We start from the raw sequence: 27,295 nt of genomic DNA, 5'->3' as shown, positions 1-27,295 counted from the left end.
GTCCCTGCTGGCCCCCATGGACGTGGGGGAGGAGCCGCTGGAGAAGGCGGCGCGCGCCGGCGCGGCCAAGGACCCCAACACCTACAAAGTGCTCTCGCTGGTAGGTCCGCGGCCCGGCCCGGGGGCGGGAGGGCGCCCGGCTGGTGCGCCCCGAGCGCGGTGGGCCCCGGGCCGGAAGGAGGCCCCTCTCCGCGCCCCTCTGCGCCGCCGTCCGCGCGCGTCCCCCGCCTCCTGCCTGTGCCTGGGGGGCGTTCCCGCTCACCTGCGCGCGGATGCTCCCGAGGGCCTGCCGCGGGCGCGGGCTGCGGGCCAGTGTAGTCTTCAGAAACACCCCCTTCTCCCCAGACACTGCGAAGTTTTCCGAGGGGAAAACGACCTGCCCGAAAGTTGGTCTCAGGAAGGAGTAACTGGGTACCCCCCCGACCCCGTTTGGGAAACTCTGGGTGCAGGACTGATGACTTTCCTCGCGCGAACTGATTCTGCTTGTAGGATTTAGCGGAGCTCCTGAAGTTATATCAGGACCTTTAGAAAATATCTCTTCTTTGGCTCTATTTAGGAATTTCCTTGCAGCTGTTCAGAAACTCCGTCAATGTGCATGTTATGTGAATGTGAAGAAACGTTTATGACTCTTCGTCTGCTCTTTTAACCATGGGCCACACGGTTTTTGTTGGTAACAAAAGTCCCCAATATTCCTCTGCTATTTTATCAGCATAGTTACAGGATCCGCAGTCAACTTTATGAAATGTGGAAGTTGTTTTGTATTCTGGATCTGTGGTCGGAAGTGCTGGACTGAGAGTCAGAAGCCTGGCTTCTTGGTTTCATGCCCGTTATAAATTGCTGAAGCCTTAATTCTCCCCAAACCTCAATTTCTTCTGTGTTAAAATGTTAAAACATCAACTCCATTGCGCATCGCGGAGAACCGTAGTGAGGATCAAATGGAACAACGTCTGTGGGGAAGTAAATTGAAAACTTCAAGGAGATGCTGTCATTTTTATTGTATTTATGGAAGTAGATTTCTAGGCATGGTTTACCCTAAAATACATTGTCACTTACGTATAATGATTGGACAATGCTATGGAGAGAATATCTTTTCTTATTTTTGAAATCTTTTTTCCTTTGGGAAGCATTTACACTTTCACTATATTTTGGGTATCGTGGAGAGGTTACACTGCTTTGAGGAACCAACATTCCTGAAGAGATAGTGTCGTTCACTTAGTACTTAATAAGCCTAAGGCTCAAAGAGTGAGTGCCCCAAATCACGCAATGTGTGCACCTCAAGATACATTTTTGCATCATATATCACTGTTTGAATTTGAACGTGTGATATTGATGAGAACCTAGTTTTGTCTGTTGTCACCTTTTTTGTTTTTGTTAATACGAGACCTTAGCTTATTTAGTATCAGTACTTTCATGTTTAGCACACTACAAGATAGTCAGTAATTGTACCTTGAATCTGCATGTCACTCCAATGTGAAATCATTTCTAAATGCCTATAGTCCTGAAAGGTTGCTAAATTTCCAGTTGCTAAATTCAGCTTTTAAATCGTTCCGTTACAGTAGGTATCCACGCAAGTCTCCCTTTTGGAACGTGCATTTCCGTCTTTGACCTGCAGTCTGCTGGTCTGACAGCATTGTTATGCTCTGCTGCTGCACCTCTGGCTGTTTGAGACAGAAGTGTCTTAGGACTTGCTTCCTCTAGTAGGACAGTTGTGGATACCTTCTGTCCCATTAGGTGGGGTCTTCTGCTGTAACACGGATTGAATTGGAAAGCATTCTTAACTCACATCGTTTTTTTTTCTTTTTAGATCTTCATTCTGGTTTATTTCTTGCCAGACCGAATAGTTACCTCATGTCTTTTGATGAAATACTGTAGGACATTAATATACACCAAAACTCATTGCTGTCTTTTTGAACCTCTTAATTAATGATTGAACTGAAAGTGAAACCTCTTATCCCCTCTTCTTTCCCTTCCCTGCTTTAATACCCTTCCTCCCCCCAGACCTTCCCCAAATGACCCACTTACACGGGGAAAAGTCTCCAAGAGGAGCTTGCGTTGGCATCAGAGCGCTCAGGGATGTGTCTTCTAGAAAGGAGCTGCAATGATGGGATTCCTTTTTCACGTTAAACATCAGCATGCTTTTCAAAAGCTGAAGAAATGGATTGACTGATTGTGTCTGGGGTGGGGCTTAGTAGAGGCCAACTGCTGAGGTGGTCCTCAGCCACACAGGCTTTATCCAGTGGGGTAAATCCAGCAGTTGCCTTGCAGACAGATGATCAGGGGCAGTGTGACTGCTGCATTTTTCTGAACATATTTCAGGTAAACCTGGACGATGTAGGGATGTGAGAGTGGAGGCAGAGGGAAGATCCTGCCCCCCTTTGCCCCTCCGCAGTGTGGTGTTTGATCCCAGGGGAAGACCAGCGTGTTCTGCTCTGGGATTTTGGGTCCCGGAAATGCTCGTGCCTGGGCACTGAGCCCGACCGTGGGAAACACCCAGAGGGCAAATCCAGGTGTTATTCTCCACATGGTTCAGGGGACATGGTAAATATTGATGCCTTTCCTTGGTTCTGAGCTAAGTTTTGAACTGAAGTGTGTCGACAAAAATAATCCGTAAAATTTGGGAGAGTTTATTCTGAGCTAAAATCTGAGGACCATGGCCCGGGGCCTTTCTTCCTGAAGGAAGAAAGGGCAGCGAAGAAGTGAGGTGTACAGAGTGGTTATATACCCCCAAACAAGATGTTTCACAAAGGATTGAAATGTCCCCCCCCCACAATAGTGACAAGATTGCTTTGTTGGCACAGTGCTTGATGGACACAGCAGGTAGTGGGTCTGCTATCTTGGCAAGGAAGCAAGTCTCTTGTCTCGAGCTGGGTGGTCACAGCTGAGTGCAGCAATGAGTTCCTAGCCTAAGGAAAGATGCTTAATCCTTAAGGGAGTGCCAGTGTTGGGAGGGGGAGGGAAGTTGCACCTGTATCTCAAGGGGCTTTGTTCTTGCCATAGAGAATATCTAAAGCAGATATACAGTGCATGCTCAATGGCCATGGTCAGGCCCTTTTGGAAAGACAAGGTCAGGCTGAATTAGGTTTACACCAAATGGCTTACTCATATACTCCAATATATCCTATTACTTGCCATTTTTATTTGTCAAGTGTCAGCCTCCACTGAGGCTGGACTTGAAGATTTCTTTGAAACGCCCGTCTTGTTCCCTGGCGTCGTTTAAAAGGACAGGTAATTTTCAACCACATTGTGATGCATTTCTCCCTTCTCCCGTGAGCCCTTCTGCAGCAGTATTTTGTGTGTGTGACCTTCTGTGCCTATGGATGCCTGTACCTGTGTATGTGTCAGGGGCCCTGTGTGGGTGGTGGTGAGTGAAGATTCCTTTCACTTTTCAGTGAAAATGTTTTTTGTGAGTGGCAGAAGTTGGCGTTGTTTATCAGAAATTTGGGTATGAAAATGATTAATTCTGTTGTTAGCTTCTCTCTCCTTCCTCTTGCAACACGTTATCTTACCTCTAGAATGCAGCCTGGAGAATGTTCAGGGTAGTTCTCTGCTCTTGATTTGACTTGGAATTGACATTGCTCTTTGGTTTGTAAAATTTAATGTCCATCCAGCCACAGTTTAGCATTTTACTTCAAAATGACCAGAGCGTCTTAGAGGCCAGAGAAGTCTCCAGTTTGCCCCTCATGCTGTTTGTGTCACGTGTTCTAATGAAGTGCTCCAAAGATTTCTAGGAACCCAACAGACTGTTGTGTTTACTACTGGACCTGAGACAGTGCCTGATGGTCAGTGTCACTCTTGGTTGAATGAATGAATGCACTGCGTTTTTACTTAGCCCGGGTGACATTTGACTTGGAAAAGGGCAAGATGGGCAGACTGAATACACAGCCACAGACCCATATGTCCAGTTGAAGGTCTGGAATCTAAATACAGATGCAGTAATAGAGATGACGCTTGGGTGTAAATTCAGGGATGAGATCCACTGGGCTATGATTGTGTTAGCGCAGAGGGAGACGGCAGAGGCGGTGAGTGAACTATAAACACAAGTTCCCAACTAAGGGCCATGTGCCTGAGGGGCCACAGAGGGCCTCCGTGACGACCTGGATTCAGAATCAGGGTCTAGCCACTGGGCGCTCCCTCAGGTACAAACAACCCGTGTGTGACCATCTGGCAGGTACAAGTGAGGCCATCCTGCTGGTACCAACAACAGTCTCCCTCACTATACCAGGGCCTCTCCTTTTAGGTGCCTTTGCTGTCACACCCCAAATTCAGTCTCTGTGCTTCTTGTAGGGAACCGTTTTCTCCAGCCTTGCTTTCTATTACTTGCTGTCTCTGCTTTGAGTCGTGTTCTGGTCTTTCTCTCGCTCACCTCTTACATCTGCGCTATGTCCACTCCATGCGGTCTCTCTCTCCTGGATACACAGCCACCCTTTCAACACCTTTCTCTTTTTCCCTTCTCTTCCACTCTTTCAGTTCACTCTGGACACTCAGGTTTGCCGTCTCCTCCCCCATCGTATCCTAGTCTTGACTCTGGAGAGAATCCTTAGTGGCCATGTTGAAACCTTTGTGTTCTGTATCATAAAGAAGTGGGACCATTAACCTTATTAGAATATTTACAGAAATTTTTATCTATCAGCTTCTCATCTTCCTCCAGCTAACTCTTTTTTGTCTCAGATTTCAGTATTAAAAGTAAACAAAAATAATTTTAGATTTAGTTTTGTTTTTGAGTTTGATAAATTCCATTGCAAAATATTTGTGTGACTTTTAAGGCAAAATAAATGTATTTCATCTATGTTATCGGCTTTTTGGACAAGCCAGAAAGCTTAATTGTGGTTTATAACTTTTTTTTTTCAGTAGAGGAAGAGGCATTTCAAGTTTCAAACAACTTAGGAATAAATAAGCGTTTGAAATACAACTTGTGATTAGAGATCTTCCCTGGTTAAAATAAACACGCCTCTGTCAACCATGAAATGTGTCCCAAACAACAAGCAATAAAGAAGAAACCTTTTAGCCCATGAGGTCAGGGCAGAACGTGGGTTACTCTGCTGGCCTAAGTCCTCTGCAGCAGGAACGGATGTTCAGATGCTGACCCCAAATGAAAACCCTTTGGCATCAAATAAGATCCAAGTTATATATTCGCCAAGAAAGTGTCATCATATATTTAAAAGGGCTTTTCGAAAGAGTGACCGGAATGTTCAGCTAAATATTAACTAGAACACGCGATTTCCTGAGTATTTTAGTTATCTGAGGTTCAATTACAAGAATTAAGATAACGTCTAAAATATTTTTCATTTTATCCTCCTTCACTTTAGTTTCTAGGATAAGATTTGCTGGAAATATAGGTGGTAAAGTTTGGATGATTGTTCTTCACATAGCACTTGGCATTTTAGAAAGCATTTTCCCGTCTATTCTTAACTGATCCTCAAACAGCAGCAACTCTGAAACAGGAAAATCTGGTGACAGTCAATCCTTCTTTACAGATGAGGAAACTGAGGCACATGGGGTGGCAATTGGGTTTCTTAAATGTACATAGGAGCCACCTGGGAGCTGTTGAAGACAGATTCCTGGGCTCCCATCCTAGAGGTTGTGATTTAGAAGATTTGAAATTGTTATGGACTGCATGTTTGTGTCCCTTCCCAGTTCATGTTGAAGCCGCAGCCCCCAGTGCCATGGTATTTGGAGATGGGGCCTTTGGGAGCCAGTTAGATTTAGATGATGTCATGAGGGTGGGGCACTCATGATGGGATTAGTGGCCTTGTAAGAAGAGGAAGAGAGAGGATCCGCCCCCTTCTTCTCCCCCTCCTTTCCCCTCCCCCTCCCCTTCCACATATGGAGCAAAGGCCACCTGCCAGCTAGGAAGAGACCTTCACCAGAAAGCAAACTGGCCAGCACGTTAATCTTGGACTTCCCAGCCTCCAGAGCTGTGAGAAGTACATTTCTATTGTTTCCGCCACCCCGTCTGTGGCATTTTGTTATAGCACTTGAGCAGACTAAGATAGGAATGGAAGCAGAGAATCTGTAGTTTTTAGACAAGCACCTCAAGTTACTCAGATTTAGTAGGTTCATTTACTCCACTTCTAGAAATAGTGAGTTAGATTTATAGGCAAAAGTCACACCATTTGTAAGTAGAAGACTGTGTAACTGACAGGACTTTTTTTTTTTCTTTTGGTGAGGGAGAGTGGCCCTGAGCTAACATGTCTTGCCAATCTTCCTCTCTTTGTTTGAGGAAGATTGTCCCTGAGCTAACATCTGTTGCACATCTTCCTCTATTTTATGCGGGACACTGCCACAGTGTGGCCTGATGAGCTGCACTAGGTCCTCTGTCCAGGTTTCGAACCTGTGAGCCCCCGGGCCGCCAAAGAGGAGTGTGTGAACTTAACCACTATGCCACTGGGCCAGCCCCCCGGCAGGACTTTTAACTATAGATTTTTATTTGGACTAATGGCTAATGGCATCCCATTCTTTGGCCTTTATCAGTGTGAAATCAATAAGCATGGTGTTAGGAACTTCCAGCGTAGATATATTTTGGGGAAAGTGACCTTCTTCTTAATATGTTTCCTTCTTAATACATCTTTAAATGTCCTGGAATAGGAAAATAGAGAGTCGTGATAGAAAATCATTTTGGAGGGAGTGAATTTTTGCAGGCATATCTCAGTTGTGGATGGATCATTTTCTCACCATATCCTAGGACTTTACACAGATTTAGGGGGCAAACATTCTATCACAGGTGTGGTTGAAACCCTTCAAGATCGTTCTGTCTTGGTTTTTGGGAAATATTCCTGAGAAAGTAGCTCATTCCTAAAGCTGACTTCTTTCGCCTGAAGAACTTTTTGTCATTAGCTTGCATGTGGACCCTGTGGTCTCTCATGGAGAGAGGAACTGAGAAGGAACTCAAGTAGTTTCTTAGGATGCTGTTGGGCAGCAAAACACATACAACTGTCATTATGAGATTTTTCCAAATAGAATCTCATTTCTCCACAGTAACTTTATGTGATTCTGGATAAATATTTTTGTAAGCAAAAGGCAACACAGGTAGGACAACGTTTCAGCCAAAATATTTCAGACAGCAGTTCTCAAAGCGTGGTCTCTGGATCCCTGGGAGGTCCCTCAGAGTCTTTCAGGGGGACCTTGAAATCCAAACTATTTTAACGTCAATAGTGCGATGGTATTTGCCCTTTTCCTTGTGTTGGCGTTCACACTGATGGTGTTAAAGCATTGCTGGGTAAAACTCCTGGCACCTTAGCATGAATCAAGGCAGTGGCTTCAATTGCACAAGTAGTCATGTACTTGCAATTAAAACAAAAGAAGTCAGTTTCACTTGAAAGAATGTACTAGATGAAGCAGTAAAAATGTCCTTGATGAAGTGGATTTCATTAAATCTCAACCTAAATTATCTGCCTTTTTAATATTCTGTGTGACCAAATTGGAAGTATGCACATAGCATATGCAATATATGTATTATACATATATACACACATGTATATATGTACACGTTATACATAGGCATTACATACATGTACATATAATGCATACATGTCATACATATACATACACATCTGCTGCATACTGAAGTACCGTTGTTTTCTGGAGGAAAAGCACTCATACTGCTGTTGGAGTTGTGAGCTGAACCAGCTGCTTTCTTTCATGGAACGAAGAACACCTGACAAACTGGTTATTCAGAATTGGGCATTGGCACACATTTCTCAAAAATGAATAATGTTAGCTTGTCACTTCAAGGAAAACAAGTTACTTGTTGCCTATGATAAAATCTGATCTTTTAGGCAAAAATTAGAATTTTTATATCTGCCATTGTAAGCTTGACAGCTTCCCAGTCATTAAAGACTTTTCTGATGAAATCGATGGAGATTGTAGGAATGTGATTTTTTTCATATGGTTATAATGACGTGTTATAATTTGGAAGAACCGTGTAGCTCCGTGAACTAATCTTTTCCAATGGATGAATGGATGATTTACGGAATTATGCATGGGTGTAAGTGCCATTCAAAGTGCAAGATAGACTAATGTATTTTAATGTAACAGGATGAAAAGATCATCTATATTGTTTCAAGTTTCATCTTGCATTTTGCCTTTAAGAAATTATCAATTGTAGAATTTTGGTGTGGTTTTAAAGAAGAGTGTCCACAGTTATCTGAAAAGGGTTCTTAGGGTCCTCAGTAATTTTCAAGAGTATAAAGGGATTCTGAGATCAAAAGTTTTAAGAATATCTACTTTAAGGAAAGGTGTACATTCAATACTATTTTAAGAACTGGGGAGAAGAGGAAAGGAGATTAAGACATGTAAAAAGAATCAGCTAGTTACAATTGTATCCTTATTTATGTAAAGTCGTTTATAGATTTCAAAATACTTCCACATCTGCTACCTCTTTTGGTCCAAATCACAGCTCTGCCATTATCTCCATTTTAGAGATGAAAAAATCATGCTCAGAAATTTGGAGAACTTTCCAAGATCACAAAACTAATCATTCTCTTAATGCCGTTGCTATAGTTTATAGACAGATGGTTTTTTCTTTTTGAGGAAGATTAGCCCTGAGCTAACATATGCTGCCAATCCTCCTCTTTTGCTGAGGAAGACTGGCCCTGAGTCAACATCCATGCCCATCTTCCTCTACTTTATATGTGGTATGCCTACCACAGCATGGCTTGCCAAGCGGTGCCATGTCCGCACCTGGGATCCAAACTGGCAAACCCCGGGCCGCCAAAGCGGAACATGCAAACTTAACTGCTGTGCCATCAGGCCGGCCCCTAGACAGATGGTTGTGAAGTCAGACAGAATTGGGTTTAATCCTGGTACTGTTATTAGCTGCTTGAATATCGGCAAATAACTTGTTTCTTGAATATCAGCTTCCACAACCATAGAACAGAGATGATAAAATGATGTTAGGTGTTGTTAGGAGAATTAAATTAGGTAATGTATGCAAAGTGGCACATAGTGTGCCCTGAATAAGTGGTCACTCTTCTTCTTATTGACAAGCTTCAGTGGGACTGAATTGTTTACTTCTCCTTGTTCAGAAGACATTTTACATCCTTGCTACCCAAAGTGTGGTCTGCAGACTAGCATATCAGCGTCACCTCCTTGGAACTTGTACAAAATGCAGAATCTTGGGCCCCACCCCAGGCCTAGGGAACCAGATCCTGCATTTTCACAGATGCCCCCAGGATTTGTCTGCACATTGAAGTTTGAGGAGCAGCACTCCACAGGGCTATGAGGTGGCACAGAAAGCACACCAACCTGAATTTCTTTAGCTGGGCATTCTAATCAACCCTTCTTTGTCATTAACTTCATACACGATGCTATGATAAAGGAAAAAAATTACTAAGTGTTGCTTAATGACCTCAACTGCGTTGGTGTTGGGTTGAAATGGTGCTGCGCCTGTTGCATTTGGCCCCTTTCTTTCCTTCCTTGGACCGCAGAGGTGCGTTGATGAAAGTAGCCCGTCGCTCCTGGCGGTTGTATGGGACTCTGCGCACGGTCTCTTCCCGCCCTTCCCGGTGCCGTTTCCATCTCTCAGGAGCCTACCTTTGCTCTCATTTGTTTCCTGTACTTGCGTTGCCTTTTCCTGCTCTGCCTGGCTTGTTCTTGAATGGCTCTTGATTGCTCCAGCCGTGCCAATCTGCTGCCTTCACTGTGATCTGATCGCATGCCCATGTTCTTTCCAATTCAAGCCTCCATTCATCAGCAAGTCAAGTAGATTTCACTGCGCATCACACCGTGAATAGAACTCTTTGGTTCCAAGTTTCCACTGCAGTGCCTTCTCGACAATTGGCGGTCTGCTTGACGTGAAATTAAAACAAAGGAATCTTACACCAGGGCGTTTTCAGGTGGTGTTGAATCAGGTTAAATGGCCTTGGCACAGGGTTTATTCCATAATACTTCGTTGGCCAAACACATTGGCTTCCTATAAAGTGCCACCCGGGAGCAATTAGATTAGAATCTTCTGGAGACAAGGAAACAGGTGAATGAAGTGTATTCAGGTGGGAAGGGTGTGGCTTAGGATCATTATGAATGGACTATGTTGAGCTTATCTCTTTTTGAGCTAACCAGAGAAATAAGTACAAAACAACTTCTGCCTGTACACTGTTTATTTAAATGCCTTCCTGATAGCTCACAGGAAGTAAATGTGAAGAATGTTGACATATAAAAGTATTTATACATTTGTCGTCTCTTGGAAACTTTCACAGAAAAAGGGAACATTGACTTTTCTGGGATGATTCCGGCAAAAATCTTGAGAGTTGGGGGTTGTGTAAAAACTCCTAAAGTTGGAGTCACAAGAATTATCTGCTGTGTGACCTTTGAACAGTCACTTTGCTTCTCTGACTTTGTTTCTTTAACCATCATATGATGGGTTTGGATTAGCTGGCTTTCTCCCAGATCTAAAATCTTTGTATAGAGAGCTTATAATATTTTCCTCTTGTTATAAAAATACCACCTATTGCAGGATGTTCAGAAAATGCAAAAAAGTATAAAGAAAATAAAGATTGCATTCTTCTTTGCTATTCATATTTTGTTCTTTTCCCTCAGGACTTTTCTATGTGCATGAATCACTTTTTTAACAAAAATGGGATCATACTACATATACGGTTCTCTTTTCTTTTTTCATTTATATTCCATTGTGAGATTTGAACATTGCCAGACAGCTTTTTTTTTTTACTGAGGGAGATTAGCCCTGAGCTAACGTCTGCTGCCAATCCTCCTCTTTTTGCTGAGGAAGACTGGCCCTGAGCTAACATCCGTGCCCATCTTCCTCTACTTTATATGTGCAACGCCTACCACAGCATGGCTTAACAAGTGGTGACATGTCCGTACCCGGGATCTGAATCAGCGAATCCCAGGCCGCCGAGAAGTGGAACGTGCGCACTTAACTGCTGCAACACCAGGCCAGCCCCTGCCAGACAGCTTTTTAAGGCACCTTTCACGAATTCTTATTTTGAGACTTATTTTACTAGCCCTAGTTCATGGGATCATCTTTGAAACCATCTTTACTCATAACTCAGGCATTATCAGTCCCCAAGAATATATATTTATTTTTTTGGTACACATTTCTGTGTTATGCATGCCTCACCTCCATCTCTCGTGTCTCTTCTTTATGGTTCAATTATTAGTTTTCCCAATATAATGACTGTCTTTCATTATGTTTCCACTCAGAATTCCCCAGAGACTGCCACGACGTGCGTGGAAAAATGTGTGCCCCTACCCTCAGTCTTCTTGACAGGCTTATTTGTCATCACTGGAGTGACAGTGCCCCGCTCGCGGGCTTAGCACGAACAGTTCCGTGCATTCCTAGCAGCCTGCAGGCCTGAGACGCAGCTGGGGAGCCATTTCTTGGCCACTGTTGGCCAAGCACTTGGAGGACACCCCCGCACACAGGCGGGGCGTGAGCGCTCGTGGAAGACACGCACGCCTGTGTGGCTCTTGCTTTGTCAGAGCTCATGGTAAACCCTTTAGCTCCTAATTTAATTGGCACAGCTGTGAGGGAGGAGGGAGCCACCCTGCTGGCTGGTGACTGAGTCTGGTCTGGGACCCGCACCTCGGTGGGCCTCTGTGTGCCGTGTGGCAGATGGACGTGCATCTGTCATATGCAGAACTTGGGTTAAGAGTCCGAAGGCTCAGGTAGTTTTCAGCGACTTCTGCTCTTCGGGTGCTTTGCCCGCTTAGAGAGTCAGCTCAGACGCACATCCCACACATCCCTCACCAACGCTGCTGCCCTGCGGGCACACACCTCCCACTGCAGGCCGCTCGGAGGCGTTCTGTTCCCCAACAGGTTTGGGATAGGGGATTTCTGCTCTCTGCCCCAGGAGCGATCTTTTCATTTCCCTTTTTCTTAACAACAGCAGATACCCCCCTGGGATCCAACTCAATTTATCCTTCCACATGAAACATTCCTTGGCTGCTCTTTGGGCCAGTCTCCCCTGTCCTGAACCATTCAATTGCCACTTCATCTTATAAAGGCCACAGAGGTAGTGGTTAAGGGTTCTAAGGGCCACACTACTGCAGTTGAATCCTGTCGCTGCCAATAATTGCTGTGTGTCCTTGCACAAGTCCCTTAACTTCTCTGTGCCTTCGTTTCCTCATTTGTAAAATGAGGATAATAATAGTACCTACCTCATAAGTATTTGAAGGTTAAATGAATTCATGTTTGTAATTATAAAAATTGTAAAAATGCCTGAGAGATAATAGATGCTAGATTAGGGTTTATTGTTATGGTTAGTAACTTATTCAACAAATATTTATAGTTCTCAATGTGTGTGCAGTCCTGGGCAAGAGGCTTGGGGCTAAATGGTGACAGAGAGACTTAGACCCTTTCTCGTGGTCCATCCCCGCAGGACCAGATATTTATCAAAGAATCTCATAGGATTGTCTCATGTTGCAGCTTTGCTAAGTGCCGCCTAGAAGCTGTCCACAGGGCTGTGAGAGAGAGTAGTGAGGGGGCATTGGCTTAGTTATAGATCTGAGAAGGGGTCCCTGGGGAAGTGACAGGTGAGCAGAAGAGAATTCTGTGGGAAGGCAGCAGCACATGCAAAGGTCCTGGGGTAGCAGGGAGCACAGTCCATCCCAGAATGGGAGAAGGCCAGGCTGGCTGGTGTGCAGACAGGTAAGTGATGGTGATGAGGCTGAAAAGGTGGGCAGGGATCAGGTCCGGCAGAGCCTTGCAGACCATCTTGGGGATTTTGGTTTTTGTTTTAAGAGCATTTAGAAATCACTGACATCTTTTTCTGTTTGCTTGTTTTTATTTCTATTTTTGTTCTTGGCAACAAAATCTCATTTACATTTTGGAAAAGTCCTTTTAGCTCCAGCAGCAGGAAAAAGTTAAAGAACACGTTGGTTGTCAACAGCACAGGCCTGTTTTTTGACTTGGCCATTTCATAACTACTTTCTCTTTTCTACTAGAGTTTAAGTTCCATGTGTGGCTATTTAAATTAAAATTTACATTAATTAAAGTTAAACAAAATAAAAAGGAATTCAGTTCCTCAATCACACCAGCTACTTTTCAAGTGCTCAGCTTCCTCCCGGACTGGGCAGCACAGACACAGGGGCAAATGATCCTCTTAAAAACTTGTATTGCATAGTGCTTGAAGGTTGTGAGATCATAGGGTTTTTTAACTTTTATAGTTCCTCCAGCCAGTAATAGTGAAAATGTATGCAGAACAAGTGTTCTTTGTTCAGGAAACATTTGTTAGAACAAAGTAAATTGCTTAAAAGGATTACATTGTAAATGTTCTTACAAAGGTAATTTTAAGATTCCTTATCCAAATGAATGAGTGTAATTAAGTTGACTTCAGCCTAAATATGCACATTAAAAGGCGACACATTTCTGAAATGATGTTCCCTCCTAAATTATACACCATGTATCCATCCCCAGTTTTTAAGCTACCACTGTAACTGATTGAGTAACCCCTGGGTCATTGCAGGAAGTAAATGTCATTTGTCATCTCCCGTTATCCCATTTCTTGTCCTCAGGAACAATTACCGAAAGTCCTCTCGATAGTTGTCTTTTTATTGTCTGTTTCTAGAGAGTGTGTTTTTTGAGAGTAAATGCAAGGTGCTCTAGTCATCATGTTCCAAAAATTATTTCAGAAAAAAACACAGGAAGAAATCACATAAGCGTAACTGAGCACAATGTTCTTTCTTTCCCATTGTTTCCTCTCTGACCTCCCACCTGCGTAGGTACCACACCTGCCTGGGCAAGAGAAACAATGTCTTTGGCTAACACCCGGGATGCTTTGCCCTTCTGTCCATCTGTTTTGTCCTCTGCCTGAGGGTGAAAGGGCAGTCCTGTGCCACAGACAAACTGCTTTCCCTCCCCTTCCCATCTCATGAGCTGAACGGAACTGAAGCCATTTTTTTCTAGAATTATTTAATACACTTTTATTTAATGAGTCATATCTTTCTTGATGGTAGCTTCAAAAGAAACAAACTGATTTCAGGATTATTTTGGCAGTATTTTTTTTTTCCTTGAAATCCAACTGAAGCAAGATCTAATTAAAATATTTTTTCCATCCATGAGATTGATAATTAAAAACAAGGGAACCCTCAAAATGGAAATTTCTTTGCCTATATTCCATTTAGCTTAGATTATGCCTTGGGATATGGGTGTGTGTGTGTGTGTGTGTGTGTGTGCACACGCCCACATCTGTGTATCTGATGTCTGATCATTTGCTATACTGGCCAATGTCCAATCAGAAAAACAAAGGCCATACCTGGTAATTTAATCTAGAGAATTTAATAGAAGGAACATGTTACAAAGCTGTTGGAAGAGCTGAAAGCCAAGTGGGATGGTGTGGCAGTGAGGCCACCCAGAGCAGAGTGAACAGAAGGAAGCTGCTACCACCTGGGGAGCAGGAAGGGCCAAAGGAAAGGGCGTTGAAACCAGAGCTGGGAGCCAGGACTTCCCTCTAAGAGCGGGGACCCCGGAGAGATGCAGCCACTCCCGGGGTCCTACCTGAAGCCAGGAGAACAGGGGAGATAGATTCTGACTGCCCCCTTCTTCCTACCCTCCCATCTTCCGTCAGTGTTTCCCATTAGCTTACCCCGGCCTGACGCCTGGACTCAGGGAGCCGGGGCAGTGTGATAGTCAGAGGTCGTTTCTCTGAGATGGCCCCTGAGGAGCAAGGCAGTGTCAGATTTGGGTGCTCGGGAAGCAGACTCGGAGATGGAGGAGCACGCGGGGGTTTCATCAGGGTGTGCTCTTGAGAGCCGCTCCGAGGAGGGGATGCAGGAAACAGCAGGGCGGAGAGCGTCAGGTTGAGCTGTGATGCAATCTCCATGGCGGCCTCGCCCACTCTCTGGGCTGGTCTTCTAGCGTGACCCTTTAGAGTCACCAAGAGGGAGCAAGCTTTCCCCGGAAGGGGTGTGACCTCGGGCAGGTGCTGTCTTCAGCTGCCTGGTCTTGTCGGGTCGCACTCCCAGCAGTTGGGGGAGCGATCCCTTCTTTCCTGAAGGGGAGTGCCAGCCCCTTACCAGCGCCCATCACGGCAGGGAGCAGATGTGAGAGCAAGGTCTGCACACGGTTTTCTAAAACCATCGGTTACTGAAATGTATGAAGTGGAAGTTCAACTTGCTTTTTTCACTTAAGAATATCATATATTGTTGAAATATTTCCATGTCTCGACCTATGGATGTACCTAAATTAAAAATAGATATTTTAAAAATTTATTGGTAAAATAAGAAATGCTTATAAAATAGTATTACATGCAAAAAGAAATAAAATTGTATATAGAACAATTTCTCAGTTGAAAAAGTTGTATAATTTCTCAATTACGTACATATGTGTGTCTGTGTATACAGGCAATTTTTAAAAAATAGACCAAAATTTTTAAATAGTAGAAATTTTGTGGTAGAATAATATAGATTCATGTCTATTCCTTTTTTTTAAAAAAATAAACATTTTCTTTATGGAATGGTTTTAGATTTATGGAAAAGTTGTGAAGCTAGTACAGAGAGTTCCCATACACCCCACACCATTTCTCCATCACCGACTTCTTACACTGGTATGGTGCGTTTGCCACACTGGTGAACCAACACTGAGATAGCCTTGTTAACTGAAGTCTGTGCTTCATTCACATCTCCTTAGTTTTTCCCTGATGTCCTTTTCTGTTTGTTGTTCCAGTACCACATCCAGGAATGCCATATTACTTTTAGTTGTCACTTCTCTTTAGGTTCCACTTGGCTAAGTTTCTCTGACATTGTTGTTTTTGATGATCTTGACTGTTTTGAGGAGCCCTGGTCATGTATTTTGTGGAATGTCCCACAGCTTTGATTTGTCTGGTGTTTTTTCTCATTATTAGACTGGATTTATGTGCTCTGGGGAGGCAGACCACAGAGGTAACGTGCCATCTCAACACATCGTATCAAGAGTGTGTGCTATTAGGATGACTTAATCCTCAATGATGTTAGCTTTAATTACCTGGCTGAGGTCGTGTTTGTCAGGTCTCTCCATTGTAAAGATACTCTTTTTTATGCGTTTCCGTCCCGTACTCTTTGGAAGGAAGTCACTCTGCCCTGGCCACACTTACAGAGTGGAGACTTATGTTCCACCTTGACTGTGCGGTATCTACATAAATTATTTGGAACTCTTCTGTACTAGAGATTTGTTTATTCTTCCCCACTTATTTATTTATTCAATCATTTACTTATATCAGTATGAACTCATTGATATTTATTTTATACCTTGAATTTTAACCCAATAATATATTATTTACAGTTTTCCTCAAATTGTTCCAGCTTTGGCCATTGGGAGTTGGCTCCTGTATCCGTTTGACATGCCCCCGTCATTATGTGGGTGTGTGTGTGTGAGTGACTTCCTTACTTTCTGGTCCTACAAGATGTTTCAGACTTTCAGGCTCATCTTGTCCTATTTTTTTTTTCCTAAATGTTTACCAATACTCTTCATGCTCTAAAACTGTTAATAATAACCAAAAGTCAACTTCTCCATCTGAAAATTAGAAGTGGATTTATGTAAACATTTGTGCCTGAATGTGCATTTACCAAAGGAAGGAAAGTACACATCACACACGTCTTCATATCACCGTGTAGTAGTTTTCAGGCATTTCTCTTCCTCCAATGAAGTGATGAAGAGAAGAACTAGGTGGTTACTTCGGAATGAAGCTGCCCAGTTGTGCACTCTCAGCAGATTGAACTCTTAGATTCCTTCATTGATCATTTTTACCTTGGGAATGATTTTGGCATAAAATCTGGGAGAGGGAGAAAAAGGAGCATGTTCTCTTGTGGTCAGGGAGCCCTATTGGTTAGTACTGCCAACTTGATAAATTCATCTCTCTTCAGCATCTGGTCATCAGTTCTGTTGACTCAAAAACCCCTCATGGTTTTTGATGGATCAGGAATTCGAGAAAGGCATGACTGGGCAGGTGTGGTTCAGGGTCTGTTGTGTTCTTGCAATCAGATGGTGGCTGGAGTTGCACCAGCAGGGAACGGAGCATCTAGATGCTGGCCGGCATCTCTCTCCCACTTTATGTAGGTTCAGGAGCTCCCCATGTGTTCTCTGTGAATGGAATGGTTTGGGCTTACTCACAGCATGATAGCCTCAGCGTAGACTGCTTCTTACGTGGGGGCTGAAGGCTTTAAGAGTAAGTATGCCAGTGATGGATTTACATAATTTTAAAGTAATTGGATAGAAATTTGTATTGTTTGGATTTACCGTAATGTATTATATTTAGTCAATTGTTTACTAACAGAAATTTAGGTTGTTTGCATTTTTTTTTCTTTTTTAAAGATTTTATTTTTTCCTTTTTCTCCCCAAAGCCCCCCGATACATAGTTGTATATTCTTTGTTGTGGGTCCTTCTAGTTGTGGCATGTGGGACGCTGCCTCAGCGTGGTTTGATGAGCAGTGTCATGTCCGCGCCCAGGATTCGAACCAACGAACCACTGGGCTGCCTGCAGCGGAGCGCGCGGACTTAACCACTCGGCCACGGGGCCAGCCCCTGTTTGCATGTTTTTGCTATTAAAAATGATGCTACAATAAATACATATCTCTATGCATATTTTTATGTGCTTGTGTGAAAATTTCTATCAGATAAATTAATAGATTTGGAATTGTAGGAGTGGAGGATATGTACATTTTGAATTTAGATAGATTCGTCTAAATTATCTTTTAAAGAGAAATTTATATTTCCATGAACACAGTGTGGAAGCGCCTGTCTCTCCTTGCATCCTTGCCAGCACGTGTAATTATCGATCTTTTTAACACTCGTCAATTTCATTGGGTTAAAAAGGGACTCTGATTTTTTAATGAAGCTGAATGTCTCATGTTTTACTTCTTTAAATAGCTGTTTTATTATTTTTGGTATTTTAAACTTTGGGTTATCTTTTTCTGCTCGATTTTAAACACTCATTATCTATCATGGACATTAACCTTTTGTCATATGTTGAAAATATTTTATCCTAGTTCCCTCCCATTCCAATTTTTTTTGTCATAGATGTTCTTTTTTTGGTTTCACAGAAATTCCTAATTTTTATAGACTCGAATGTATCAACTTTTCTGTTATAATTTCTGGATTTTGCACCATGCTTTTAAAGACATTTCCCACGCTAAAATTATGAAAACATTTGTCCATATTTTCTTCTAGTGATTTCATGTTAAACCTTTAAATATTTACTCCATCTGTTATTTTGTTGTAAAGCAGGAGATGAAAATCCAGTTTTCTAGACACTTTCCTCAAGATCTCTTTTCTCAATAGATTTCTTAAGAAGCTAAAGTGAATCAGACATTATAAAAGAAAGGCCACAAAAATGTATTTTGCTTACTAACAGTCCTATTGAAGACAGAAGACAGTTAAATAAGCCATCAGACCCAGAGCAGTGTTGCTATTTGATGCTGCTGTGACCACTGTGGGCGTTATCCATCTGTGGATGTGATGGACGCTCTAGGGCAGAAGGCTGCGTCTGAGGAGAGACCCCCACCTTATGAGCGATCCTGCTCTGTGTTGAGGTGTTTTCAGTTCCTGATCTTGTTGATTAGATGCTTGTGTGTTAGGATTCTGTGAGGTGTACAAGTCATGGGGTGAGGGTTGCCCTCAGAGCTGAGACCCTCCTGAAACCATTACTTTGGACTACCAAGTGAAAGTTGTGTCCTTTGACCTTTAACTTCAGAGAGAAATGGTCCATGGGAGCAATCGGTGAGATCTGGAGCAGTGATTGGCTCGCTTAGGCAGGAGATAGAAGTACTAGATATTCTTTCCTTTTTGAAACAAAAATAAAGGAATATGTTTTTCTTTTTTTGGTATCTGTTTGAGAGAGTGGATGTTAGCTGAACCTATTGTGGTTATCATCTCACAATATATGTAAATCAAACCATCATGCTCTACACCTTAAACTTATACAGTGATATATGCCAATTGTTTCCTCAATAAAACTGGAAAAAAAAAATGAATGAATGTCTTAGGAAAGGAGAATCACTTCCCTAGGTAAATCAGTTCTCTGGAGGCCTTGCAGGGTCCCAGGGAAAATTTCTCCTGTGAGGAATATGGCTCAGGTGAGTTCCCAACCCCCTTTCTGCTTTGCCTGGGGAAGGAAGGCTCCAGGGCTGGTGTGTCAGGTTCTTCTCATGACTGGCCTAATAGTGTATTCCATGAGCCTCTGTGCAACGAAGAATCTTGATACATGTGCATATTTTCAGTAGTGTTCCTTAAGACAGGAGGGTACAGCCTGTGGGGTAGGGAGTGATCTAAATAAAAGTAGGATCAGTTCTCATGGAGAAGTAGATTCATAGACATTTTAGATTTATTAGGGACCATGGAAAATATCCAGTCCAGCCCAATGGACGGACCATAGATGATGTGGCTTTTTCAGTATCACAAAGCTCCAAATGTAAGACGTGTCTTAATCTGGACATAAAGGCATGGGCGTTGTTGGTCCCTTTGTGCTTACAGCCACAATTTTGCCATACTTATATTTTTAATTGAAAATGGTTAGAATTTTAATAATTTCACTACAGTTTATGGTAAAGTACTAACATTGTTTCTGTTTTCTTAAGCCCATCTTTTAATTTGGTATTTCATTTTAAGCTGTCCTCCAAAAAAATTATTTTCAGTTATCATTATCAGCTCCCATGGGCTGCTGATGTGCTCTTTCCATGAGACTTTTCTTCAAATGCTTATTTACCAGGATAATTCGTTGAAAGTTAGGGAAATGATGAAATGACTATTTACTTAAATAGCAATGGTTCCAAAAAGCCTTTTCTGGACTGTTCCAGTTTAGAGAAGAATCTCATAGTTTTATCTGCCCAAGAGACTAGTTCAACCAAATAGGTACTATGCTTATTTAAAATAACTGTCTTGACTGTACTTTCTATTATCAGCGACTCCTAACAGATTTATATTAGAATGGGGGTATTGTCTTCTCTATTTTTCATGTACATAGCATCATAGCTGAATAGTAAAAAGTACCTATCTGCTATTATCTTTCTTTGTCACTTAGGAAAGGGTTAAAAGCCCAGACACCATGAGTGACACATGGGAACATTTAAGAGAGCCAGTATTTAGAGAAATAATGATTTAAGGATTTTTATTTTGTGCCTTATGAAACTGCTGTACCTCCTTCTGACTTTATTTCTCTTCTGTTCTTTTAAATAAAGATGTGAGAAAAATAAGAACCTAAAGATCCCCCCAAAAAAGAGTGTGTGGTTTTTCAATGTGAATATAGTTCTCTTTACTTACAACTAGCATCCACTTGGGTAAAGTCTGTTAAACTCAGCCTGCTGCTGATTGTCCCCACTGACTAAGTGTGAGAAGTATTTGCCCTTTTAAAAAATGCACCTGATTCATGGCACTATTTCCAACATAAATCAGAAGTGAGTACTGTTTGAAGTGACGGCATGCATCCAGCGATTCTATTAATCATTATTCTAAAAGACTAGGTTGATGATGGAGTCTTAGAAAGTCAACAGAAATTTCTGTGATATGTCTTCGAAGCTTGTTTTTGTGGACTGCTGTATGAACTTCTCTCGTTTTAAAGCCAGTGTTTTTCCTTTCGTGTTTGTGGAAAGTGCTGGACTGGTATCCACAGAGCAGAGATTCTTTTTATCCCCGGGAGTGGGAGTCTTTCTGAGGGAAAGTGGTCGGGCTTGTGATCTGCGCTTGCTTGTGAGAGATCCTAGAAGCGCGTGAGCAGCTGGGTCGGAGCTGGCGGTGACAAGTTCTCTCTCACATGTCTAGAGCTGTGCAGAGACCAAGGACTCCCCCGTAGTGTCCCCCTGTTACACTGTCAATAGCCTTTTGATGGGTCCTGCCAGTTACTCTTCCAAGCCGTGGTTTGGTATAAATGGCCTTGTCCACAAAACACTAGATATTTAGGTGGGTTTTTTGTCATTCTGTATGTGTGTGTGTAGTTTAATAAATCGCTAGTTATTGCTGAAAACTTCCTAAGTTGACTCTTCCGTTACCCCTTTATTTTAGCACCTCCTCTTCCTTCTGTCACTGTGGTCTTCACCCTGTGCTAATTGTAAGTTGCTAGATATTGCTATAGTGATTTCTGTGACCTTCATTGAGACCTGTTAATGTGACAATAAATAATATCACTATTCCCATGATTGTCAAAGCTGATGTAATTGTGAGGATAAAGGACATTCTCCTAAGACAGTTAGTGTATTAGATGTTCCCTGGCACAGTATAGGCAGGCATTAATATTTCTTAAATTGAGTTTGGTGAGATTGAGCATGGGTCGGACAGACAGAGATATAAAAGGTATGTTTTTGGAAGCCATGAAATTAGAAATGAAGATGAAATTTTGAAGTCATAATTTCATTCTATAAAGAAATTGTGCATGCTTATATTATGTGTTTTGTATTATATATGTATTATGTTGTATGAAGTTAGAACACTATCTGTGAAGGACGTAGGTATTGTCTAATTTATGATATATTCCCATAAATGAAGATATATTCAAGTCGATCTCACTGTACTACCTGGAGTTGTGAAGGTGGTCTCAAACTTGAAGTTTCCCCAGTGTTTTTGGCAGAAACAAATATAAATCGTTTCTGTAAGAAAACACCTTTCTCCCAGGCTGCAAAGAATCCTGAAAATTTTTAGCATAAATGAACAGAAAACAGTTCTGTTCAAAACAACCAGGCACAGAAAGGAAAATGGCACCATAAGCAAAAACCAGCAGAAATATCACACAGCAGAAGCGGACAAGCAGTGACTTCATATGGTGGCTTTATCAGACACAGATTATGAAACTCTTGCCTATTTTTGAGGAAAATATGGAAGAAAAATAGCGACTTGGAAGAAGGATAATTTCTTGTGATCTTTGTTTCCATGTTGCATGCTAGATAATGTCTTCTGAACTATCTTCCAATTCGTTACTTCTGTTTTCTGCTATGTCACTTTTGATGTGAAGCCTAATCACTGAAATAATTTTATTTTTCCATTTCTAGAAATTTTATCTGGTTCTTTAAAAAACTTTCTAGGTCACTTTTTATGGTTTACTGTTTTCTGTTAATATTATCCTTTTTTAAATTTTGGATACTCTATGAAGAGATGACAGTTTTCTAGAACGGATGAAAGGTGTTAATCATCAGGTTCAAGTAGCTCATCGAATCTTAAGCTGAATAAATAAAAGAAATATATCTCAGCAAACAGAATAACATTGCAGAATACACAGGAAAATAAAAATTTTAAGGGTATTGCAGAAAAAAGAAATTTTCTTCAAAAGTGTGACAGATTGACTGCTGAATTCTCAATAGCAATGGTTAAAAACAAAGATAGTGTAAGATATCTTCGCTGTGACAAAAGAAAATAATTGCAAAACTGGCGTTGTATACCAGGTTGAAATATCTTTTGAGAATGAGAACAAAATAAAGATATGTGTAGACTAATACTGAGAGAATCTGTCATCTGGAAAATTCTAAAAGATATACTTTAGGCAGAAGGAAACTGATTTCAGATGATTCCAGATGAAAGGCTCGAAGAAAAATGCATAAAGTCATAAATATTTGAGTAAATATAAATGAACTTATAAAACAACAATATTTTAAGGGGTTTGAAAGTTAGAATAAAAGTAATGTTAAAAGAGAAGGAAGTCTAAAAAGCATCTAAGCATCTATATCAACAACTTAGTAAAAAATCCCAGAAAATTATACCGAGGATATGGAAGGAAAGAAAAATAAAGATAAGACCAGAAATCAATAAAATAAACATGTTAAAGAGAAGATTGACAAAGCAAAAAGTAAATTTTTTGAACAGGTAAGATCACCCCTTGGTGTGCCTGATTAAGCAAAAAAAGAAAGAAGACAAATATAGATATTACAGACAAAAAATAACAAGGGGCTATTATAAATCACTTCATACCAATATATTTGAAAATGTAGGTGAAATGAAAAACTCCAAGAAAAAATATAACTGATCAAAAGTGACTCAGGAAAAATTAGAAAATCTAAATAATTCCATAACACATGAAGAGACTGAACCAGAAATCAGTAAACTTGCACAGATCTTTTTAGGCCCAGAGAGCTTCACCAGTGAGTTCTACTAAACCTTCAGGAAAAAACTAACTCTGATCTTAGATATCTTTATTGCTTATTTTATGAAGTTTGCATAGCCTTTCACTTTAAGATCTTTTTATCATTCGTGTTCTGGAATTTTACAATGATGTCAGTAAGTATGAGCCTTCTATGATTTATTTTTTCTAGATACTTGATATAGGACCTTTCGATTTGAAGATTTGTATATATCTTCTTGAATCCCATTTGAGAATACTAACTAGATGTGTTTTTCATATTTTTTTTCTCTTCTCCTCCCTCTTTTTCCTTTGTGTTGATCTTAGCCCTTTTCTTTTTGTTGATCTAACATTGTAGGCTTACCTCCAATGACTGATGAGTCATGGTTGTTCACGGATATTTGAGAATGACAGATTAGGTAGGTTGAATGGAAGCAGAGTTCTTTGATTGGAATTTGCTTAGAGTGAGTTTGCAGGGAGGAGCTCCCTGTTATGCTGAAGATCCAGAAAATACCAGAATGAGGACAACTTTCCTCTGGATCGATACTATTCACACTAGCCCCCTTGGTTCTTCTATATTCTGATTCCGAAGGTATATGAGGTCATTGTGGAAACTTTGGAAAATAAACGTAAGTACCAAGAAGATAACAAAAATCACGTTTGTAAGCCCATCAGCCATAGATAAAACTGTTTATAAAACACATCCTGTTTAACATAAAATTAGGACCATATTGCCTATTTTGTTTTATAATTGGCAATTCATACTCAACAATGAGCCTTTCCTGTCATTAAATATTCTTCTGAGTCATCACTGTTAATGGCCGTAGAATATTCAATTATATAAATATTCCATATTTAGCCATTTTCCTACTGGACATTGTGTATATGTCCATTTTTTCTTATAAATAGTACTGCAGGCATATATTTGTACATGATCTTTTACCTTAGGATAAACTGCAAGAAGTGTAGTTTTTGAGCCAAGGAATATGGATATGTTAAGGTGTTTGTTTTAGAATTTGTCTACAGCTTCTTATACCCGCAGTGCTTGGATCAGTCTAAGGCTGTGCTCTGTTAACTGTGTGGACATGAACCTGTAGTCCCCTCTAATACACAAACTGGGGTTTACACGGATCCTTTTTCAGTAGCATGGGCTCCAGAGCTGCTGTATAGATAGAGGTAAAATTAGCAGCACCCTCATTCCCTGATAAGTAATCTTTTGCCTTTCTTCTCTCTCTGTTACCTCTTTTGGACAGATTTTCTTTACCAATGCCTGGTCTTCAAGCACTGTTGAAAATAGATGACTGCAGAATCAAAACCAAAAAAAAAAAAGAGGCAAATGTTAATATACTAGTTTATGGCATTTCTTTTAAAAGCAAATAAAAAAGAGTGCCCTGTAGTTTCATTAAACACTGATATAGTTATATTCTCCCTGTGGAAGAATCCCTGGTGGGCTCGTCCTTAGCGTGTTGAATATCCTAGTAGGAACTGTCATTTATGGAGCTCCTCTGCGCCCCAGGCACCAATCTAGGCACTTTCTGTACATCATGCCCAAAGCTTGTACCAGCTTTGTGAAGTGGCTGTTAACATCACTCTATAGATTAAAAAAAATGAGGTTTAATGAGGATATGCAACATTCCCAAGTCACGTGGGCGGTGGTTGTCTAGAAGTCACTATAATGTTGTTCTGTGAGAACACTGAAATTGTTTTGTTCACTGGTGTATCCCCAGCGCAGGATCCGTTTTGACATGTAGTAGGCTCTCCAGAAATATTTGTTGAATGCTGAAAAATAAGTTAGCAGATGTGCGATTTGAACCCTAGCCGTTTTGAACCTGAAACTCCTTCTACCAGACAGATATGATGCTACTTCAGAGTTTCAGTGTTTCACTGAGAGACTGAGCGTGAGGTTTGCCCCTAAGCAGTGTGCTTATTCAGTGCTTGGTGTCTCCTTTCCCCAGTTTCATTTGACCAGTTGGATAAGTTGCTTCACATACATTTTACTGCCATTTGGGAGAAGCTTCTGTAACTAAAATGATACTGTGTATCTAAAAGGCCAAGCGAAAGTTAGAACCTTTCCTTTAAAATGTTCCTAAAGCCACAGAAGCAGTTCTAACTTCTGCTTTGAACTCTGTGATCCTTAAAAGTTCCTCGAGAACGTGACACTGTCTTTGAGTCTCCTGTGGAAGCTCCTTGGCACTGGACTGAGTGCGCTAGGATCTAATCCTCATCCTCTAGGAAAGGAAACCCCTGAAGACTCATAGCCGTGTGCAGATCTGAGTTGTCACAGAGCTGCATTCAGAAAGCATGCAGCTTTGGTCAAAGGGCAGAGGACTGATGGGCAATGCGGCCAGCTAATTCATCTTCACCTTGGATGGGCACTTCTGTTCCATCTGTCATATTTGAGTGCCAAATCCAGCAATCTACCATTTCCTAAAAGAAAAAAAAAATATTTTCCATGTATATTTATTACAGCCGTCCTTGATATAAAGCAGTCACAAAGGCTCTTTGACATTGCCAACTCAGATGAAGACTAGGGGGAGGTTTATGGGTTTTCCCCCAAATTATGTTTAATGAAATCACAGTTTACTGATTTTCAGCTTAACGATTATTTGTTGAATGTCTACTATGTTCTGGGCACCGTGCGAGACATGGAAAATACAGAAATGGGTGAGTTACTCCTTCCTGGAGCTCACAGTCTAGGCAGAGACAGACGAATAAACGCATCTCCCGGAGCGTTGTCAGGGCTGCAGTGACGGGGGCGAGGAGAGACCTGGAGGAGTACAGAGTGGTGGTGTGTAACAAAATAGTAGGTAATCTAAATTTCATCTTTTATGGATGTGACTACAGCTGAGAAATTACTGATTTTATTGTCATGCTTTTGTTTCAGTTTCATGCTATGCATTATCATATAAAAGATAAATCTAAGTAATATCTTTTAGCAGTAAAGAGGTGATTAAAAAACCCCAGCCTGCCTCTTCTGCAGCCAAATAAGAGGGTAAAACCCTGCATATGCCTTGTGTGTTTTCAACCCCTGCTTGCAGTTTAAATGCTTGTTTACCACCAAGTCTTTCCATAGTTTTCCTCAAGATGAGACTTATTTGTAACAGGACTGTTCGCAAGTTCTGTTTTATATTCAGTAAGAATATTAAAGTTATTGGTAATACGTCTTCGTGACTGAATCTCCTACAGCAGTGAGGGAATCTGCATTTGAGTCAATAAACTCCAGAATATAAAGTTCTCTTGTTGTGATTTTCATTTATCCGTAAGTGGTTAACTCGGATTACTCATGAAATTACCAGCACTTTTGGGTCTCCTTATTCCAGCAAGTACTTTATGCCAATTTCAAGTTTCTGCTTTGATTCCAAACTGTCTCACTTCTGGGAAGTCAGAGTCTGAAGTTCTTTTCAGGGCTCTGAACTCCTGTTCTTCCTCCTTCCTCGCTCCCTCCCTCCCTCCCTACTCATCGTCATCCTTCCCATGCCCTGACTCTCCCAACCCCCTCTCTTCCAGTTCTCCATTCAAATACCCTTGTCCATGTGCTCCTAACCCTGTTCCGGCCAGTAGCAGCCACACCTCAACTCTCTTGTCCCCTTTTCTGCTCTGTTTTCCCTCCTTCCCATCTCCCCACGCCACATTATCTTTTTATCCCATTCCTCCACTCCCACTCCTGGAATTCCAGGCCCGTTGGGTCTGTTACAATCCATGATCTCAGGTTCAGCTGGCTCCTAGAGCTCGAGGGTCTTTTCACTCTTCCCTTATTGACTCAGTCTCCGTTGTCCCCACTGATTTGCTGCCATCCTTCACGTGAGATGTCCTAAGCTCCCTGCATTGCTTCAGAGCTCCGCCTTGATGTCCTCACTCCCAGCAGATGCTGCTTGCCCACGAAGATTGAGGAGGTCCATCCTCAGCTGCCTCCAACTTCCTGTGGCTACATCTCAGTTTTTTTGCTTTTATATCTTCCTCTCAGCCTCTTCTGACATGCCTATCTCTGAGGCCAGCCCCCTGAGTATTTCATTGTATAGATTAAACTGACTTTTTAAACCAGTTTCTTAAAACGAACTTAGGTTGTTTCTGTTTTGTTTTCTTTTTAATGAATACAAGCAGTTTTGAAATAAACATCCTTAGACAACTGTATTGCCCATTTGTGAGAGCACAGGCAGTCCTAGCCTTGCATGACTCTCTGATATGCACAGTTTCACTTACCACAGTTTAATTAAATCACACCAGTCCCCCAAAAACATGGTTCAAATTTCTGTTACCAGGATTTATTGACTGTGAGTAATTACATGAAGTACAATCTTTGCTACTAGCTTTTTTAGTCCACAAATCCCTAT

General features: G+C 41.5%; 1 protein-coding gene across 6 annotated transcripts in view; it reads left to right on the top strand.

Annotated features, from left to right (window-relative positions):
* Window positions 1-27,295, top strand: part of LOC124247438 (ectonucleotide pyrophosphatase/phosphodiesterase family member 1) — a 194,605-nt gene that overhangs the window by 203 nt on the left and 167,107 nt on the right. For 5 of the 6 annotated variants that reach the window (XR_006890727.1, XR_006890728.1, XM_046676699.1 and 2 more), the window contains one exon: window positions 1-100. This exon is cut by the window's left edge. Coding sequence is in view for 4 of the 6 variants with exons in the window: in XM_046676695.1 (XP_046532651.1) it covers window positions 1-100 (100 nt within the window). In the remaining 2 variants the exon portion in view is untranslated. The remainder of the gene's footprint in view (window positions 101-27,295) is intronic. The other variant, XM_046676697.1, reaches the window with a different exon arrangement.

Source organism: Equus quagga, chromosome 11, assembly GCF_021613505.1.
Source record: "Equus quagga isolate Etosha38 chromosome 11, UCLA_HA_Equagga_1.0, whole genome shotgun sequence".
Taxonomy (NCBI): domain Eukaryota; kingdom Metazoa; phylum Chordata; class Mammalia; order Perissodactyla; family Equidae; genus Equus; species Equus quagga.
This window is presented reverse-complemented; position numbering and strand designations above follow the sequence as displayed.